At 40.7% G+C, this 18,716-nt stretch overlaps 1 protein-coding gene across 1 annotated transcript in view; it reads left to right on the top strand.

The window, feature by feature from the left end:
* afdna (afadin, adherens junction formation factor a) overlaps positions 1 to 18,716 on the top strand; it is a 109,724-nt gene that overhangs the window by 59,062 nt on the left and 31,946 nt on the right. The window contains 7 exon segments of the mRNA XM_039782328.1: positions 555 to 700; positions 1,401 to 1,495; positions 2,134 to 2,399; positions 3,478 to 3,621; positions 3,791 to 3,989; positions 4,594 to 4,700; positions 8,077 to 8,157. Coding sequence (XP_039638262.1) covers positions 555 to 700; positions 1,401 to 1,495; positions 2,134 to 2,399; positions 3,478 to 3,621; positions 3,791 to 3,989; positions 4,594 to 4,700; positions 8,077 to 8,157 — 1,038 coding nt within the window.

Below are 18,716 nucleotides of genomic sequence, written 5' to 3' on the forward strand. Positions count from 1 at the left end.
CCCTGTATGCCATTCTGATCTATTGGAAACAAATAGACTTGTAGTCGGTTGTTGATACTGTTGCTCGCAGTGTGAATACATGTAGTGTAAGTCTGCAGTCTAAACACGGCTTAGTTTTGTCCAAAAGAAATCAGCACAATCAACTAGTACGTGGAGGAGGCTAGTGTCTGGTGACCTGGTAAATGGAGTTGGTGTCTCGGGGGGGAGAAGGAGTGGTCACTAGTGTCTCTCATAAAGGAAAATTGTTTAGAGCTCACATTCAAATGTTAAAGACATGAAGACGCGTTAATTGAGTGTCTTCTGAGTGACAGCGATGACCACTCTTCCTCTCGGCACCGGGTTGGCTTAGAGGGAGAGTGGGCGGGGCATGAGTCTATCCCTAAAGTAACAACTGCTCCTTCTGGCTGCCACTTAAACAGAAAACCCTCTCCTACCTTCTTTTTTTTTAAACTCTCCAGTCTCTCTTTCATCCTGCTGCTCTTAACAACTTTCCATGTATTTTTTCTTTTCTTTGTGTGTGTGTGTGTGTGTGGCTGTGGTTGGTACGTTTACAGAAGCAGAAGAACATTGCAGGAGCGCTGGCTTTCTGGATGGCCAACGCCTCAGAACTGCTCAACTTCATCAAGCAGGACCGAGACCTGAGTCGCGTCACGCTGGACGCCCAGGACATCCTCGCCCATCTGGTCCAGATGGCTTTCAAGTCAGTGTGTGTGTGTGTGTGTGTGTGTGTGTGTGGGATTGTGTGAGTGGATGTGGGGTGGGAGTCCACAGTATCATGGACATTTTAGAGATGTCTTCGTGACAGTGAAAGTCAGGGACTGAGTTCTCTGTGGAGGTCAGGGAATCTGAGGAAACTTCATAAATGATTCCCTCCACTGGAATAAATTCAAATGTTCTTCAAAAAAACCTTGTTGTTCTTTTATTCTGCGTCAACTGCATTCAATAAATTGTCTCCCTCAGTAAGGATGAGGGCGTGAACACGCCTGTATATTTACAGTGGATCATCATATGTGACTCTAATTAATTGATACTTTACAAAATAGAACAGAATGTTCAGTAGTCACACAATAGCCTTGTAAGTATGACATCTATGTTGCATTAAAAGTTCAGCTTTAGTTGCATACACACATACATGAAAAAATTTAATATTAGAATGCTGTGCTATGGTTACAAATAAATCCAGAGCAAAAAATGCAAAAAACTCACAGAAACCTTATCTCAACAAGAACCAAATGTCATGTCCATGTACAGTGAAGTGAAGTTTTTCACGACTTTTTACCAATCATGATAAAAAAAGATGATTTTTAAGTTCCCTGAAAGACAACCAATTGGATTAGAGCTTCTCTGTTGTTTGACGGTGAAGTCTGTTGTCTTCAACGAGCTGTCCCGTGTCGGTGCAGGTACCTGGTCCACTGTCTTCAGGCTGATCTCAACAACTACATGCCTGCCTTCCTGGACGACCCCGAGGAGCATAATCCACAGAGACCCAAGATCGGTAATATATAAACACACACACACAGACACGTGCCGTGGTTCCCAACTATTTTGGGTTTATGAACCCTTTTTAAATGAAGCCCACTTGCGCTTCCTGGTCAGGTTGAACATGTCTGTGAGCTCGGATCAGTTCAACAACAGTGACTTTTGCATTTTTTTTCAAAAATATTTTTAGGGGTCTAAAGAGGTAAAACTATCAAATAGTTCACAAGGAAAAGAAGAAAAAAACTGTTGTATACAAGCAGTGCTTTTAGTGCCTGCCTTCAGTCAAGGCAAAATTTGTAATATCTGCCAAACCTCCATAGGTTTTGGCCAGAAACGCATCTGTCAGGGACTTTACACAGACACTGGAGTGAGTGAAAGGAAGTTTGGATTTCTGCTTTGTGAAATGGCAATAACCCCAGGCATCAAGACACTCAAGAGAGAGAGAAGGAGTTGTTGTCAGCCTCATATGTCTCCTTTTTCAAATGTTTTTATTATGAAGCAACCTTATTTCAGTAACCTATAACTATGCTGTTTAAGTCTCGTAACCACAGCACATTTCAGCTGTCCGTGACTTAAGAATGTGAAATCAATGATTGGCCACAGTTGAGTACATACATGTCTAATGTCATGCTTGCTTGTCTTTCCTCTTTCCAGAGGACGTCCTGCACACCCTGACGGGGGCGATGTCGTTGCTGCGGCGGTGCAGAGTCAACGCCGCCCTGACCATCCAGCTCTTCTCGCAGCTCTTCCACTTCATCAACATGTGGCTCTTCAACAAGCTGGTGACGGACACGGAGTCGGGCCTGTGCTGTCACTACTGGGGGGCCATCCTCCGGCAGCAGCTCAGCCACATCGAGGCCTGGGCAGAGAAACAGGGTCTGGAGCTCGCCGCCGACTGCCACCTCAGTCGAATTGTACAGGTAGGAGGACAGAGGGGGCCCGGGGGAACAAGGGAAGTGTGCGCTGGGATATGAGCAGATGCCGAGAGGTCGTGGATTTTATTATCATCCGTGTTTTCATTTGTTTAAATCTTTATTTGTGCTTTTTAGGGAATTGCTTCCACAATGGCCGGTGGGAATTATCTTGCCTTTTTTATTGGCTGTACAAGACACCAGATCTTTAGTTTCTTTAGTCGTCTTTGTAAGTCAGAGTTGCAGCTAAGTTTATGGACGACTTGCCACTATAAACTTTGCTTTTTGAAAAGCTAAAAAGCAAAGATATGTTAAGATAATTTAATCGTAAGGAGCAAGAGTTAAGTACATGAAGATGATAGTAAATCTGTCCACACAGACCAGCAGTACTATGTAGGTCATCATACGTACATTTCATCAAAATACACTGATACAGTGGGGTTTGTCCCACTCAAGGGGAGTGTGACAAAAGCACCTAAAAACATGTTGTAAATGGTATGTATTTCTCCATAACATTCAATATTTGTGACTACATAATCACAAGTTAGGGGGAAAAAAACGTAAGGTATCAACGTATACGAGTTTAAACACTAGAAATCTCTGCTCATCTGATTCTTCAGGGCTGCGTGAGTGTTGTTGCATGAGCAGATTTGACATGGGCGTCTCCCTGGCAATATAAGCAAACATCTCAACAATATAAGCAAACACCCCAACAGCTGTCATCAGATTCTGATTAGCGTATTGTTAGATTTCAAGTGACGCGTGGAAACAACAGGACATAGCCTTGGCTTTTCAAAGCAGCGGGAAGAACAAAGTAGCTCACACAGAAATCTCTCATAATGATTTGATCATGTAGGACTTGCTTACCTTAAGAATGTTTAATCAAACTAAAACTTGCATGTTAAAGACTATTTGATGCCAGTTTACAAATTTGTAAATGTGTATTCAGGGATTCAAAGGTTTATTTGACACATAAATACTTACTATCCATAGTGACATGCATTTTAGAAGAAAGCATTCAAATTCAAGATGTAGACAATATAAAAGATATGTAGCTCACTGAAATGTTCTCTTCTGTGTCCTCCAGGCCACCACCCTGCTCACCATGGACAAATACTCCATGCAGGATGTGCAGAACATCCACAACACCTGCTTTAAGCTCAACTCCCTGCAGCTCCACGCACTCATGACCAACTACCACTGTGCTCCAGACGAGCCTTACATCCCACCTGTAAGACAAAAGCACGGAAACGCACTCAAAATAGAGAACATTCAAACTTATGTAACATCATTTCTAAGCTAAAACGAGAACAGTTTGATGCACCCATAGTTTAACGTCCGCTTTGTGTAACGTGAGCTTGCGTGACATGTGTGCTGCTTCCGGTTGTGTTTGTGTACAGGAGCTGATAGACCACGTGGTTGCTGTGGCAGAGAACACCGCAGATGAGCTGGCGAGGAGTGATGGGAGAGAGGTCCAGCTGGAGGAGGATCCGGACCTGCAGCTGCCCTTCCTCCTTCCTGAGGACGGCTACTCCTGCGATGTGGTGCGCAGCCTCCCCAACGGCCTGCAGGACTTCCTGGAGCCGCTGCTGCAGAGAGGTAAAGTCACTGGGACCAGTATTTAGGAATAAAAAGAAATTCTGTTGAGAATGAATAACCTGTTTCTATATCAAAGAGTTCATATACCCTGTTTTTTGTGCAAGAATGTGCAGGATCTTGCTGTTGATTCACTGTATTTTTTTGATTTTTTTTTGGAGTGGCAACTTGATAATGGACTCCCCCTCCACTCAAAAATATATGTTTTGCTAATTATTATGTAACCTGGATGTTTGAGCTTCACTGAGTTAGATATGGCGAGGAAAAGGAGCAGATGAACTTTTAGGTATTTTTCGAAACATCAGACACACGTTATTCATAGCAAAGTTTTTTTCATATGTCTTAAAAAATGTCTGAAGGGGGATCTTTAACAAAACAGTTTGTTGTTGTGTGTAACTTGGGCTCCATCTGCTTTTTTTCCTTCAAATTTGCCACTTATATTTACAAAATAAAAAGCCGACTTGAGTTGTTTTAGACATAATGATAATTTGGTGTTTTACCATGGTTATACCGTTTCAAAAGTTTGTGTTTTTACACCCAGAATTTAGATGTGTGACTGTAAGATGTGTGAAAATGTGCTGTAAAATGTGTGTGTTTCTTCTACCAGGTTTCTGTAGGTTAGTACCCCACCCCCGTTCGCCTGGCACCTGGACTGTCCACTTTGAAGGAGCTGACTGTGACAGCCACTTCTCCGCTGCTGACAGTTCTGAGATGGTAGGACATTAACACACAGACATGCACCCACTCTCTAAACCCCTGTGTGTGTGTGTGTGTGTGTGTGTGTGTGTGTGTGTGTGTGTGTGTGTGTGTGTGTGTGTGTGTGTGTGTGTGTGTGTGTGTGTGTGTGATCCCAGGTAAAGGACTTTGAGCAGGTTTAGTAATGCTGACTCACACAAGCCGTAGAGACTAAAGTGTGCAGTATGTCTGACAGCTAAGACACCAAAAAGTGTTTGCAGAGTAACTTCAGGGCGCTGCTTTGCTTTCTCAACACTTTTATCTCCATGCTGCACTGAGATGACTTTACTTTGATTGGCATTTGCTCAATCAGTGAGCAGAAATGTGTTTAAACTGCTCCAACATACAGTGGTGCTCATAAGTTTATGAACCCATGCTAAAGTTGACTAAAAAGAGGAATACAAAAATCATCTTTTGGAAATTGATCTTAATGCCTTAATTAAAAAAATGAGGAAAAATCCAACCTTTAAGGACCCCAATTTTCTTTGTGAATGAATAATGTATTGTAAATACAATCGTGAAGGATATGTGATGATGTGGGGCTATTTTAAGCATATTTACGCATATATACAATCAAACCTAAACAATGTCAAACAGAAACATGTTTGCATGTAAGGTAAAAAAATGAATGGTTACAAGGAAAATATCAGTAAGGATACCAGGCATATTATGAGTATATTAAAGATGTTAGAAAAATAGCCTACGTTACTATGCTGAAGTATCCACTATTAGTTTATATGGATTACATTAGCTAATGCTAGGCATCAACATTAGATAAGCTCCCGTAAGTTGCTCTTGTTGACCTTTTCTGGCTTATTATATTATAAGTTATTATACTGGATTTACTGTGTTTAAGGGAGATTGAACAGGAGTTCCAGTATTCAGGACGAGGCACAATGAAAACATAGATCAGTTTCCAGGTGAATTTAGGACTAAAAAAGGTAAAATTCCTGAACAGAAGCTGAGCTGTAGACAATATGACTGCACAGACAGCTTACATAGTTTGACTATCTTTAGAAAGGTTTAAACCTGGAAGTTGCTTTGATTGTGTGTGTGTGTGTGTGTGTGTGTGTGTGTGTGTGTGTGTGTGTGTGTGTGTGTGTGTGTGTGTGTGTGTGTGTGTGTGTGTGTGTGTGTGTGTGTGTGTGTGTGTGTGTGTGTGTGTGTGTGTGTGTGTGTGTGTGTGTGTGTGTGTGTGTGTGGTCTCCCAGTTGGAAGGCAGTGATTACAGTGACTTTAGAAGGGGCAATTTACTTTTCATAACAACCTTCACAGAGGCGCACACCCAAACAATTTAATCAACACCAATCACACTGCAGTAGTCAGCTGGTAAATGAGGTCTCTTCATTGCCACACACACACACGGTGCCACTTCCTCTGTAATTGGTTTGTTTATCCCTGCTCTATTTCATGACCGTAGTCTCGACATAATACAGGCGTCTCTCAAACACACACACATGCATGCCCCACACACACACACACACACACACACACTTTGATTAATGGTGTGTGTTCAGGCAGACTGGAGCGGGCGGGGCTCGTGTGAATATGATGTAGTATGTTTACATATTTTAGACGTGATCGATAATTACATGCAGAACATTAAGAATATGAACATCATTTTTTAAAATAATCTTCAACAAATGCTTTAATTTCATAGGAAAGTTAGTTTCTAGCTAAACAACACCCAACCATGTTTGTGCAGGAATAGGTTAGTTTTCAGTGGATTATTAAGCAGACACAAGGGAACTTCTGTCCTGCTGCCTGCTGGTATAAATGGTTGAGGTTATGTGCATTTTCTTTGCCTACTTTTTGTCCAAACGTCTGTGAGAAAATTAAGTTGTTTTTTTGTTTTTGTTTAGAATAATCTGCTGTGGAGACTTCTAAAAAGCATTTTTTAGATTGGCAGACATGTTAGTGTTGTGTGGAAAGACGGTTTACAAAGAGTGGAACAAACTGGTGTAGAAGCTTAGCATGAAGGCGTCTGTGTTTATGGAGGGCACAAGGACCACAGCAACACCCTTCAGTCTGACGCCAAATTGCCAATACCCACATGTTAGTTTTGCAAGTAGTCAAGGGGCTATTTTTTAATTGTTGTAGCTGTTTGCATTGATTTCTTTTGTGCATTATTGATTGTAGCAATTAACACATCACTTCCTAAAGTGAACATCAATCCACAGAATGGATTCTTTGCAAAACATATTCTAAACTTCAACTGAAAATAATAATCTACAGGCTTCTACAGTTTGATTTAGACAAATCAAGTGCCTAGCTTCCAGAGTTATAGTCTTTTTAGTATGAATATACTATTTGTACTATTCTACTATATATATGAGCATCTATATATCTATCTATATCTACATATATACAGTATCTCACAAAAGTGAGTACACCCCTCACATTTTAGTAAATATTTCATTATATCTTTTAATGGGACAACACTGAAGAAATTACACTTTGCTACAATGTAAAGTATTAAGTATACAGCTTGTATAACAGTGTAAATGTGCTGTATTTTTAAAGGCCAGTTATTTCATGGATCCAGGATACTATGCATCCTGATAAAGTTCCCTTGGCCTTTGGAATTAAAATAGCCCCCCGACATCATCACATATCCTTCACCATACCTAGAGATTGGCATGGGGTACTTTCCATAAAATCATCTCTCAATGCAAATCACAGAAAGAAGAACTGTATATTTAGCCCCCAGTCACTTACATAGAAATCGCTTTATGTAAGGTTTTTACTGTAAAGCAGGTACAGCTTTATGCCTTTAGCAACGACATCAGTGACTACAAACTTTCAGCTGGGATGTCATTGTAGTGTTGCTGTACACATGCACACACACACACACACACACACACACACACACACACAAGCTTATTTATTTTGGAGTATCCTTTGTCAGAATATGTTTTCATGATGTGGGAAACCTCGGTAGCTCGCTCTCTCTTTCTTTGTTTCTCTCTTTCTCCCCACCCAGTCAGTGTGTGTGTGTGTGTGTGTGTGTGTGTGTGTGTGTGTGTGTGTGTGTGTGTGTGTGTGTGTGTGTGTGTGTGTGTGTGTGTGTGTGTGTGTGGCCATGATGCGGTTTTCATTCTTGACTTGGTTCCAGCGACCACAGGTTCCTCTGTGGTCTTCCCCTTTACCCTTTTTTTTTATCCCTCCTTCATTCCTTCCCTCCCTTTTCCCATCCCTCCCTATTTTTTACTCCACAGTCTGGTTTCAGAGGCAGACGGAGGGAACACAACACTAGAGGACAGTCACCGAAATTTCCCCCGAGGCTGTTACGGACACATCTAAGAGGTTTCATCCTCACTTACATTTTTTCTTTCCTGTCCATCTCTCTTTTCAGCCAATGAGGAAAGACCCGGAGGTTGTCACGGTAACCCTGAAGAAGCACAACGGCATGGGCCTCAGCATCGTGGCTGCCAAGGTAGGAAATACTGTCTGGAAGTGTGTTAATGTCTGGAAGTGTGTTAAATTCAAATTATAGCTGGTCTGAGATTTGCCTGAGCTTTTTTTTTTTTTTTTAAGAACTTTTCTTAAGAAAACTTTTGTAAGAAAACTTGCCTTTCAAGGCAGGAGTCATATATTTTTCAAAGATTTTCTGAAGCAGAAGTGTGAAGGATTGGCACGAGATTGACAGGAAATCCAAAAATATCTTGGATGTTTTTATCTTGCTGTCGAGATGGAGTGCGTTGGATTTGTGTGTGTGTCTGTGTGCGTGCGTGTGTGTGCGCGGGCTGCTGTTTTAAATAGACTGCTTTCATTGTTGAGTCTGACAGCAGTGCAGAGACTAAACAGTGACATTGCAAAGAAAGCTCTGGGTGACTCCTAGACAAAAACGCAGTGTATTAGTTTGCTGGTGTAGGGAAATTAGGTGTGGAGAGTTGGACTATGTATCGCTCTCTGTCTAAGTTGTTTATTTGTTTACACACCTTTTTTGATGTATTGACAAAACCTGTGGCAATTATACAAAACCACCACTGTGTTTTAATATGGTATCTGTGTCTATGGTAGCTATGGTATCAGCAAAATAAATTAAGATTGATGCAAAGTTGTCAAATTTTTGCTGTGAAAAACAATTTTTTTATTTATGGAATTGACGGGCCTAAAGCAGGGATCGTCAACTGGCAGCCCGCGGGCCACATCTGGCTGGCCAAAGCTTTCAGTCCGGGGCGCAGAATAATTATGAATTCAGAAAATGTGAAGTAAATGCGATCTGGTATCAAGCATTTTGCGCATTCACGGCATGGAGAGCGCAACATGTAGGAAGCGATATTTCAATCTGCTCCGTCTGCACGGTCCACTCTTGCTCCTCTCGCTGGAGCCGTACATCTATGGATGTATAATAAGACCAAAATAGATGCATGTGGCTACTTAATATGCACATGAACGACGCCCTTGTTGTGTTCGCGTTCTTCATTCTTGGTGATGATGCTGGTTGTATTCTTTAGAAACAGCATTATCTTATTGTAAATTAGGCATGCAGGACGAATGCGTAGCCACTTATCAGTCCATTCATCATTAAAGCTGCTGTTTTCCACAACTTTTCGCTTCAGGCTCTTTGACAGTGACATTTTTACCTGACAACAGGCCTTTTTATTTCGGCAAAAAATTTCACCAATCAGAACACTGCATACTACAACAATGTTTCCGTAATCACAGACTTCAACCATCACTCCTCAGTAAACTGCCTCCTAATCTGAGATCATTTTCTAGTTAAAGAGCCAGTTATCATTATGGAGTTTCCATGTTTTTTTTAGAAGTTTGCTCACACTAATAAATGTAAAAAATATAGCATTGATTTAGTAAGAAAGTGAAAATATCAAACAAGAATAGGCGTATTAGGTATAAATACATTTTATTGTCTTCTTTTGAAAGTCCGGCCTCCGGAGGGTCTGCTTAGAGAAATTCTGGCCCTGGAAGAATGTAGTTGATGACCCCTGGCCTGAAGGAATAGAGATGGACCTGAGGTAGATGTGATTTAGATCAGGATAAATTAGGATGGATGTGTTTTCAAGAGTTTTCACTCCGCCCAACTCAGGGTTTCTTAAATTCCTGAAATGCAGTTTGAATGAAGAGTTTACCCTTCCACTAATAAAAAGATTATTATTCTCTATTCAGATGACAGATGTGCACACTGGTGGCATCTACTGGATAAAATCAATTTTACTGTGCACAGATTGCCGTACTGTGAACAGCAAACTAGTAAACTCTGTGATGTTCCTAATTGATAGTTTTGTCTGTAAAATGTCAGATAGTAGTGAAAAAATTTGGCCGAGGTGACCTTCTGAAATTGCGTAATTTGTCAGTCTAAAACACAAAAATATTGATTCAGCCCTACTTTAAACTTTGCATGTATCTTGTCTTGCAGCTGGATGAAACCACGAGCACACAGACTTAAACATTAGACAGTCCCTCCAGAAAAAAGCGATTATGCGATCGCATAATTCAATGGATAATCAGCCAAAGTCCGCCTATTTATGCGGGGGCCGCATTTTTTCAAATACGCCGAACTTTCGTCGCATAAATTGCAGATTTCCGCGCAAAATATGCGGAGCTTGCATGATTTCATAATCCCCGCATTTTCGTTGCAAAAAAGTCACCTATATCTTAGCAGAAAGTTGAAAAATGTTGCGTTTATATTCACACAAGAGCAGCCATTTCCCCCTGTTGCCATGGGAACGTTATGAAGTTAAGTAATTACGCGACGTGAGCATCATCGAAAAGCTGCAAATCCCGCGATGAAGCCATGATGAAACCGCAGTTTTTTGCAATTTCATCGCATAAAATTGTATAAATATCCCGCATATTCCATCACATTTTTTAAGAATCAAGGATTTTTTCCTGCAACAATCACAAAAAAACATTTTTCTGGAAGGACTGACTAGATACATAAAACATTAAACATATAATAAAAACATGAAAAAAAGAAATGCTGAAACCCACCACTCAAACAATGTCCAACCAATTCAATTCAATTTTATTTATAGTATCAAATCATAACAAGAGTTATCTCGAGACACTTTACAGATAGAGTAGGTCTAGACCACACTCTATAATTTACAAAGCCCCAACAATTCCAGCAATTACAGTAATTCCCTCAAGAGCGAGCAGTGCGACAGTGGCGAGGAAAAACTCCCTCTTGGGAAGAAACCTTGGACAGACCCAATCCTCGGTGGTTAAAACAAACCGCAGCATCATCACCCTCCAATTTTCATGTAGCATCAGCTGAGCATTGAGCAGTTGGACCAACGTCATGAGGGATACATTATCCTCATTAACCTGGGTCTTGCATAACTTTTATAAAAGCTCATCTTTCCAACGCTGACCACTTAGTGTGGGGTTTTTTTTCACTCGTGTTTAAAAAAAAAATTCTGTGAGCATTTTAGCGTTCTGTGTGGAGTCACAAAAGTCCAAGGCACACTGTGTGCCCCTCAGTGCCATCCCAATGTCCCATATAGTGCTTAGATTTGAATTTTAAATCGGCTAAGAAAAATGCAGCACAGTTTGATGTCCACTTTGACTAACAGATTTCCTGGAAGGGAAAACCTTCCAAGGCAGACGCTTTACGTAATTCTGTGCTACGGCCTCAGATGGGATCCAAGTTATCTTATCATGTAGATCTAAAACTAGGGCTGGGCGATAGGGAGAATATCAGATATCACCATTTTCTTGACCAAATACCGCGATATCAATATTGCGGCGATATTGTAGGGTTGACAATTGGTGCTTTAACAAAATATCAGATATTATTAGATTTTAGATAAATAATCATCAGTAATGTGGATATAATGTCTGAACAGGTAGATTTATTTTATTTTAAATTTTTTTGCTGTGGTTTTTTACCAGCCAGCATAGGTGAGGCTAATGCACCGTCTTGTTGTGTTGTTGCATCCTGTTTTTGTGCTTTTCTGCTACCTTTTTAACGATGAAATGGATAAAGTGCAGATAGACCGATAAGACCGATAGTATTTTGTTCTCTGGGCGAAACATAAGGACTCTTTCTCTCTTCCTTTAGATTAGAGTGAGTTTCCTGCTGAAGGCGAGAGCTGTGTGTGTGTGTGTGTGTGTGTGTGTGTGTGTGTGTGTGTGTGTGTGTATAGGATGTACTAAGGAAACCTCCTTGCTCTGTTTATTTTCAAACCTGTGTGGACACATGAGGAGGAAAGTGTGTGTGGGATGGGAAAGGCAGGTAAAGAGAATTTTGTCAAACAGCTGCTTGACTTCTCAGTAAACTGGGCTGAGCTCTGTCCTGTTATGTAACTGTGTGTGTGTGTGTGGGGGGGAGAGAGAGAGAGAGAGAGAGAGAGAGAGAGAGAGAGAGAGAGTGAGAGAGAGAGAGAGAGAGAGAGAGAGAGAGAGAGAGAGAGAGAGAGAGAGAGAGAGAGAAAAAAAAAAAAAAAAAAAAAAAAAAAAAAAAAAAAAAAAAAAAAAAAAAAAAAATATTTGCCTGGTAGAGCTGCAGCAAGGCTCCACCTCACTCTGACCAGCCGGTGTCCCAGCCGACACTTCACCTCTGGATCGCCCGCCTGGATTCAGTGTTTCTAAAAACACGCTGCAATTAGGAACTCGTGGAGGAATTTGTCTGCACTTGGGAACGTTACAGGAATTTACTGCATCTTTTTTAACCATATACTGGAATTTATAGCGTTTTAATTGACTGGTTTTATAGTGTTTTTTTTTTCCACTAAATGTTTTAAAATGACCTGCAGTAAACTTCCACTACTTTTTGCCACACACGTTGAAATTCACATTACTTATTGTCATCCCCACATTCCCCCGCCGTAAATAGTGATTTTAAACGTAGACGTTCAGCTGTATGGATTACTCCCAGCCAGTGTAATTGAGGCGTTCTGGACTTGTCAGTGCACGTTAGCAGGTTGAAGCGCTCTCTGGGATAAAGGAGGTGTGTGCACATTTGTGCGAGTGTGTGTCTGGACGTCCCAGCGTGAACTGGTCTGGACAACGCTGACGAGCGGCTGCAACATGTGGTTTTCTGTGGTGGGCAAAAGAGACGAGGTAACGGTGCTTTAACGTTTGTACAGAGACTTATCATGGTACATTTTCTTGTCTCTTCTGAAGTTTCTCGGCCACCTGCACGTGTGGTGTTATTTTTCAATGAGCTAAATTATAAAAAGTGATTTTGAAAATTGGGGCGTATGCTTGTGCACATGCGAGCCAGATTAAGAGTGTTTGTTCTGCTCACTAATTTCTCGAAAGACCAGATTCCTTTTTTAACCTTCTCCATATTTTCTTTCTCTTTGTTGCTGTGGCTCCTTAATACAGTGACTTTATTTAATCGCACCATTCGAGGGTGCATAGTGAAGTTTTCTGCAGCTGGTTGAATATTGAACACACGTGAATTATAGCAGACCAATGTGGATTTATCATGCTCCCTCCAGTGTGATGGCCTCCAGGTTTGTCACTTATCACTGTTTGCTTTTGGGGCCGATCTGTTAATGTTTAAACTAAGGTTCACGCAGGAGACACAGATGGTAAAAACACACATTTTGAGCAATGTCCTCAGTAAGGTTGAGCCATTTGATTATATGTTATTGATCAATATTACACTGGTTGTATCTTTTAAGCCCTTGATGTAAATTCAATCTAATAAAACACTCAGATTAATCAGAAATATGCATATTAGTCTCCATATTCTAATTATTTTCCTTTTTGATAGCCACAAACCTCTGACTGCTGTTTTCATAATTAACGAACAAAAAACTCAATGAAACTATTGTTTGCAGAGTACTTTAGTTTAAAAATGGCAGTATTAACCCACAAAAAAGGAAAATGTTTGTCAAGCAGGTGTTGCAGTGATTGATCTGTTTAAGCCCTTTGTCTCCCTCTGTGGAGCAAACGAGTGCAGGAGATTGCCGTGAGATTTCTATCCTTAAGAATATTATACAAATCAGTGTTTACTCATTTTCTATCCCAGTGAAGAACAGAACAGATTTAAACAACTAAAGCTACATTTCCATTATGTTGCGAATGCGATCCAGTTTCTCAGAGACATGACAATGTTTCACGCAAGAGAGAACTTTATACCAACGTATTTTGTTTAGCCTTTGGTGTGCATTTATAGACACTACAGGGTGAACTTGCTGGAATGTTAAAGTGAGTTTTGTTTGATTTATGCAATCATAGCTAAATGGTAATTAATAATCTTTAACTGAAGCACAATGATGGATTGCTTGGGAACTGTTTCCATAAGGGAGGTGTGTGTGTGTGTGTGTGTGTGTGTGTGTGTGTGTGTGTGTGTGTGTGTGTGTGTGTGTGTGTGTGTGTGTGTGTGTGTGTGTGTGTGTGTGTGTGTGTGTGTGTGTGTGTGTGTGTGTGTGTGTGTGTGTGTGTGTGTGTGTGTGTGTGTGTGTGTGTGTGTGGATTGAAATGTACTAGAGGTGGAACAATAGTATGAGAGGGTTACCCCCTGTGAGGGCTGAAACAATGGGAGGAAATACCACACACACACACACACACACACGGTTTCCTGTGAAGCTGCCGGCAGGAGGTGTTTACAAGGTACATGGAAGAAAACATTAGTACATCTTGGCGCTCTTTATAAAAGCCACCTTTTATCTTGTGGTAGGATCACAATTTGGCTGAATAGTATAAAAAAAAACAAAAAAAAAAACGGGGACATACTTGCAGAGATTAGTGCGCATTGTCGTCTTCTTCTTCGGTGCTTACTAGCTGAAACAGTTCCTATCTTAACACATCAGGTCATTGGTCATGATGGAAAGGAAAAAGGTTACTTGGTTTGATGTGTTGGTGGTTGATTGGGGTCAGCTCTGCAGTCTGAATGGCTACTGAGGTTATCGGAGGACACTTCCACTTTGATGAAAGTATCCTCAACTTCCTAACCTTTACCACAGAAAGGCGATACCCAAAGTATAGCAATTTTGGCCATGGAGTGTACAAATACTGTATGTGCAGTGCTGTGTTAAATAGTTTTTGAGGGTTGTTTCATTGTAAGACCGTTTCAGAGCTGGTCTGTTGAAAAAGCAACCAGAAAATGCAAAATTAACAATGGAGCCGGTAGTTCAAACTTGGCATTTGTTGCCTTCATATTAAAATTAAGTTAATTTTGCAACATAATACAAAGGCATCTTGCAATATCATCTCACTGTGGTATAGGAAAGACTTAAATGAGTATCAAATAAATAAGTCCTACTGACCAATATGTAACTACAGTTGCACTTTTACTGATTACGTTTATGTGCGTAAAAAAAAACCAAGCCTATTTTAGGGACCGGTGTATCTTCTTCATTTAAGCTTTTCTATTTCAGAAAATAACAGCATCAAAGCCTCTGCTCACCCACGCAGTTGTTAGGTTATTTCAGATGATCAGACATCTTCTCAGGTTAAAGTTGGGTGCGGTTACAAACTGTAAATTTTGCTGAAGTCATGAAATTGCATTTACTAAAAGAATTATAAAGGTTTTTAAAAACCGTCCTGTCCTAACAAGTGCAACAAAAATGAAAATAGGAGAGTCAAGGAGGTGTCAATCACCTACAGACTGTACATGCCCAAAGAGCCCTGAGAAGATGTCTAATCCCCTAAAATGACTCTGGCTTCCAAACTGCCTCTTTATGGTTTAGTGGTTTACAACTTCAGAAAGCAGGTTGACGTGTCTTAACATTGTAATCTTGGTGTGTCGCTCAGCAGCCTGCATTAGCGGTAGTTTCTTGTTTCTGTGGATCTGCAGTAGAGGTCAGTTTGTCAGCGTGAGTCAGTCACAGTATGGCTCAGGAGAAAAAATGTCACATCACTCTGACTCTGCTGCTCACACAGAAACCCTTCAAGCCCATGGGGTGGGTCTCAGGGACTTTGCATAAAGACTACAGTGTCTCTAACTTGTTAAGGGATAATTTGTGATAATTATCTGACTAAAAACAATATGTCATAGTAGTGCTGAAACAGTTAGTAGGTTTGATGGTCAACAGGGAATTCATTGGCAACTATTTGGATACCATTGATTAATCATTAGCTTTATTTATATATTTGAAGACGTCACTTTGGGCTCTGGTAAACTGATGAACATTTTTCATAATTTTCTGACATTTTACGGACCAAACAACTAAGACATTTGTCGAGAAATTGGCAGTTGGCTGTCAGAATACATTGCTTTACATCTTCTTTCATATTCTCTTTAAAGGACCCTTGTTTTCATATTTTTACTGGCTTTAAAAGTCATATCAGGGTCACTGGAATAACTTGTCCTGTAAAATTTGTCGGAATGTTCCCGAGCTGGAAAACGTCAACAAAGATGGAATAACATAATTCTTTGCCAGAGTAATACTTGTTTTTCTCAGTACAACCTTTATCTACTTGGGCAAGAGAGAGTTTTCTTGGTATTTTGCTTGGTCGTTGAGAGAAAACACTTTAATGCAGCCACTGTATTTCCTCAGTTCTTTTACAGGCTAAAGTTCAGAGGGGGGATTTTGAGTGTGCAGCCAACAAGCCTTACCTCAGGCAATTGGTAGAAATGTGTCCATGTTGCTGTCCACACCAAAAGTTATATCTGAACATAATTCAAGCTAAACCACTTCAGGATGTGAGCGAGATTTGATCAGAGAGCATAAAGGTCTGACAGTATGTGTTTCCTGACATGTTCAGAATTTATTATTAAAAGTCATGGCCTGTCCATCATGCCGACACCATCAACCCATTCCTTCTCTTAATACAGACCTAGCAGCTTTAAGGTGCGCTTGATTTGTTGTGTCAGGCCACTTTCAAAGAACCAGAGCTGCTCATTAAAACACAGTAAATCAAACGGCAAAGTTCTCCCTCAGGTATTCCAGCTGTTCCTTCATAACTAGAGGCATGTTTAGCAAAAAAAAGGTGTGTTTTTATGTTGATCAGTTGACAAGGTTTGTGACAAGCATCTGGTTTCACTCTGACCCACACCCCAACATCAGCTACTCGTTTTAAAGCTTCATTATCACAACAAACCTGCGGTGTGTCTACACGTGCGCACGTTCAACACGCCCATGCATCTTTACAATTCGCTTGTCGATTCTATTATGTGTTTGCATGACAGAAAGTAGGGAATTACATTTGGCTTTCATAATTATATTGAGCTGTGTGTCTTGGCACGTTGTAGCTGCTAATCAGGGTAATAGGCAGAAAGAAAGGAAAAAAAGCTAAATAGCTCAAGTACATTCTTTCTTTCATGACACATTGGTATGATCGATGTTGCATTATATGATTTCCCAAGCTCCACACCCATTTCTAATGAAACGGGCTATTTGGGCTTTAACATTATGTAACGATAGCAATATTCCTGATTCACAAGACTGATTGGCTGGCTGGAAGTTTTGTTGGTAGCATAGCCTCCCCGCGCTTGACATACCCTGTCTATAAATGATCTCTACCACTAAAAGAACTTGTTTGTTTCATCAAACCTGGAGGCAGTTTCATTCCACCAAAAGCTGGCGAAACAGTGAGAAGGACATGTACCACACTCTCTCTTCAACAGCATGTAAATTACATCTCTAATTGCAAAATCCTCCACAAGACCAGATGGTCTTTTTTTTCTTAAAGGCGCCCTGCCACACAAAACAGTTTTTACTTACTGTCCATATGTGTGTTTGTGTTATGTCGTGAATGTGAAAATGAACTGCTACCTCCTCTGTCAGCTCTAGCCACTGAAAAGAAATAAGCGGAGAAATCAGGCCAATTACAAAAGCTGGTCAGTCTGACATCATGTTGCCTGAGCTCATTACTATTCATGAGCTCGCCCAGTTGGGCTGGGTAAAGGATGCTGATAGCCAAGCTCTCATTGGCTAGCTGTTAGCCAATAAGAGTCGAGCAGCTTAGCTCGTTGAATATTAATGAGAACTGGCACAACAAAATAGTCTTCCTGCAGGCTTTCTATACCACGCTAGAATGGCTTGAAACAAGGTAACCGAGGCATTTTTTCCACAAAAAATGTTATAGTCCATGGTAGAACTTCAGACATTACCACAAAGTAATGAAATACATGTGGCAGGGCACCTTTTAAAGAAAATCTACTTTAAAAGAAATAGTCCTGCCTCATGCGGACATAGAAACCCATCCTATAGGCAAGATAACGATTTTGAGTTGGTCTAAAATTTAGTTTCAGGTTACAGCTACTGTACCTTAACAGCTTCCTCTGTCTGTATAAAGAGTTGGCTGTGTGCTAAAGTTCATGAGTCAATTAATTGCCATCGAAGGACAAGACGACGCTCTGTAACGCAACTGATGTGTGTTGCACTGAATTCAGCTTTACAAACTTAGGTCAACTCAAACAGATGCAGCAGATGTGCTCGTATGCACATTTGAAGTGCCATTTTTTATTTTTTTTATTTTGTGACACGATGATGCACAGAATAACTTCTTCTCGAAGCTGTGGCCCCTTTGAACTTCTCTGGGACCCCTTGCTTTAACTCACTAAAGGCCCCTCTGAACACCCTCAGGGGATTCAGGGAATTCCCACAAGTGTCGGTGGAGCCTGATTTGGTGCCCCAAATCCCCCATTCTGGATAAGTGCGTGAAGCTGTGGCTCCATCTGAAACAAGAGGCTCTTTAATGTCTTCTGTAATGTACAACAGACTTTAAACAGTCAGAATGATTCAGTGTTCTGTGCTGAACATAATGTCACTCACAGGAAGTTCGTGCCTGCATGAATCCAGCCTCATTATTACATGTACACGCACACAAAAACACAGAGTTGAACCATTGTGGGTCAAATAGTTTGCTGGTCTCTGCTTTCTGTTTGTACTGGTGAAACTGGGACACAGATCTGTGGCTGATGAATGACGTGACAAATGCTGAATGTGTCTATATTCACTCAATTCACATAGTAAATGAATAGAAAATAGATTTGAGGAAATAAGGCGGAGCAAAACTTTTGTGAGTTAAATTGTAGCAGTACAAATAGAAATGCAAGTAATTGCGACAAATGCCAAACTCCGGCTTTCACCTAAACTCAAAACACATTTGGCAGGAATATGTGCCACA

The sequence above is a fragment of the Perca fluviatilis genome, chromosome 18 (genome assembly GCF_010015445.1).
Source record: "Perca fluviatilis chromosome 18, GENO_Pfluv_1.0, whole genome shotgun sequence".
Classification (NCBI taxonomy): domain Eukaryota; kingdom Metazoa; phylum Chordata; class Actinopteri; order Perciformes; family Percidae; genus Perca; species Perca fluviatilis.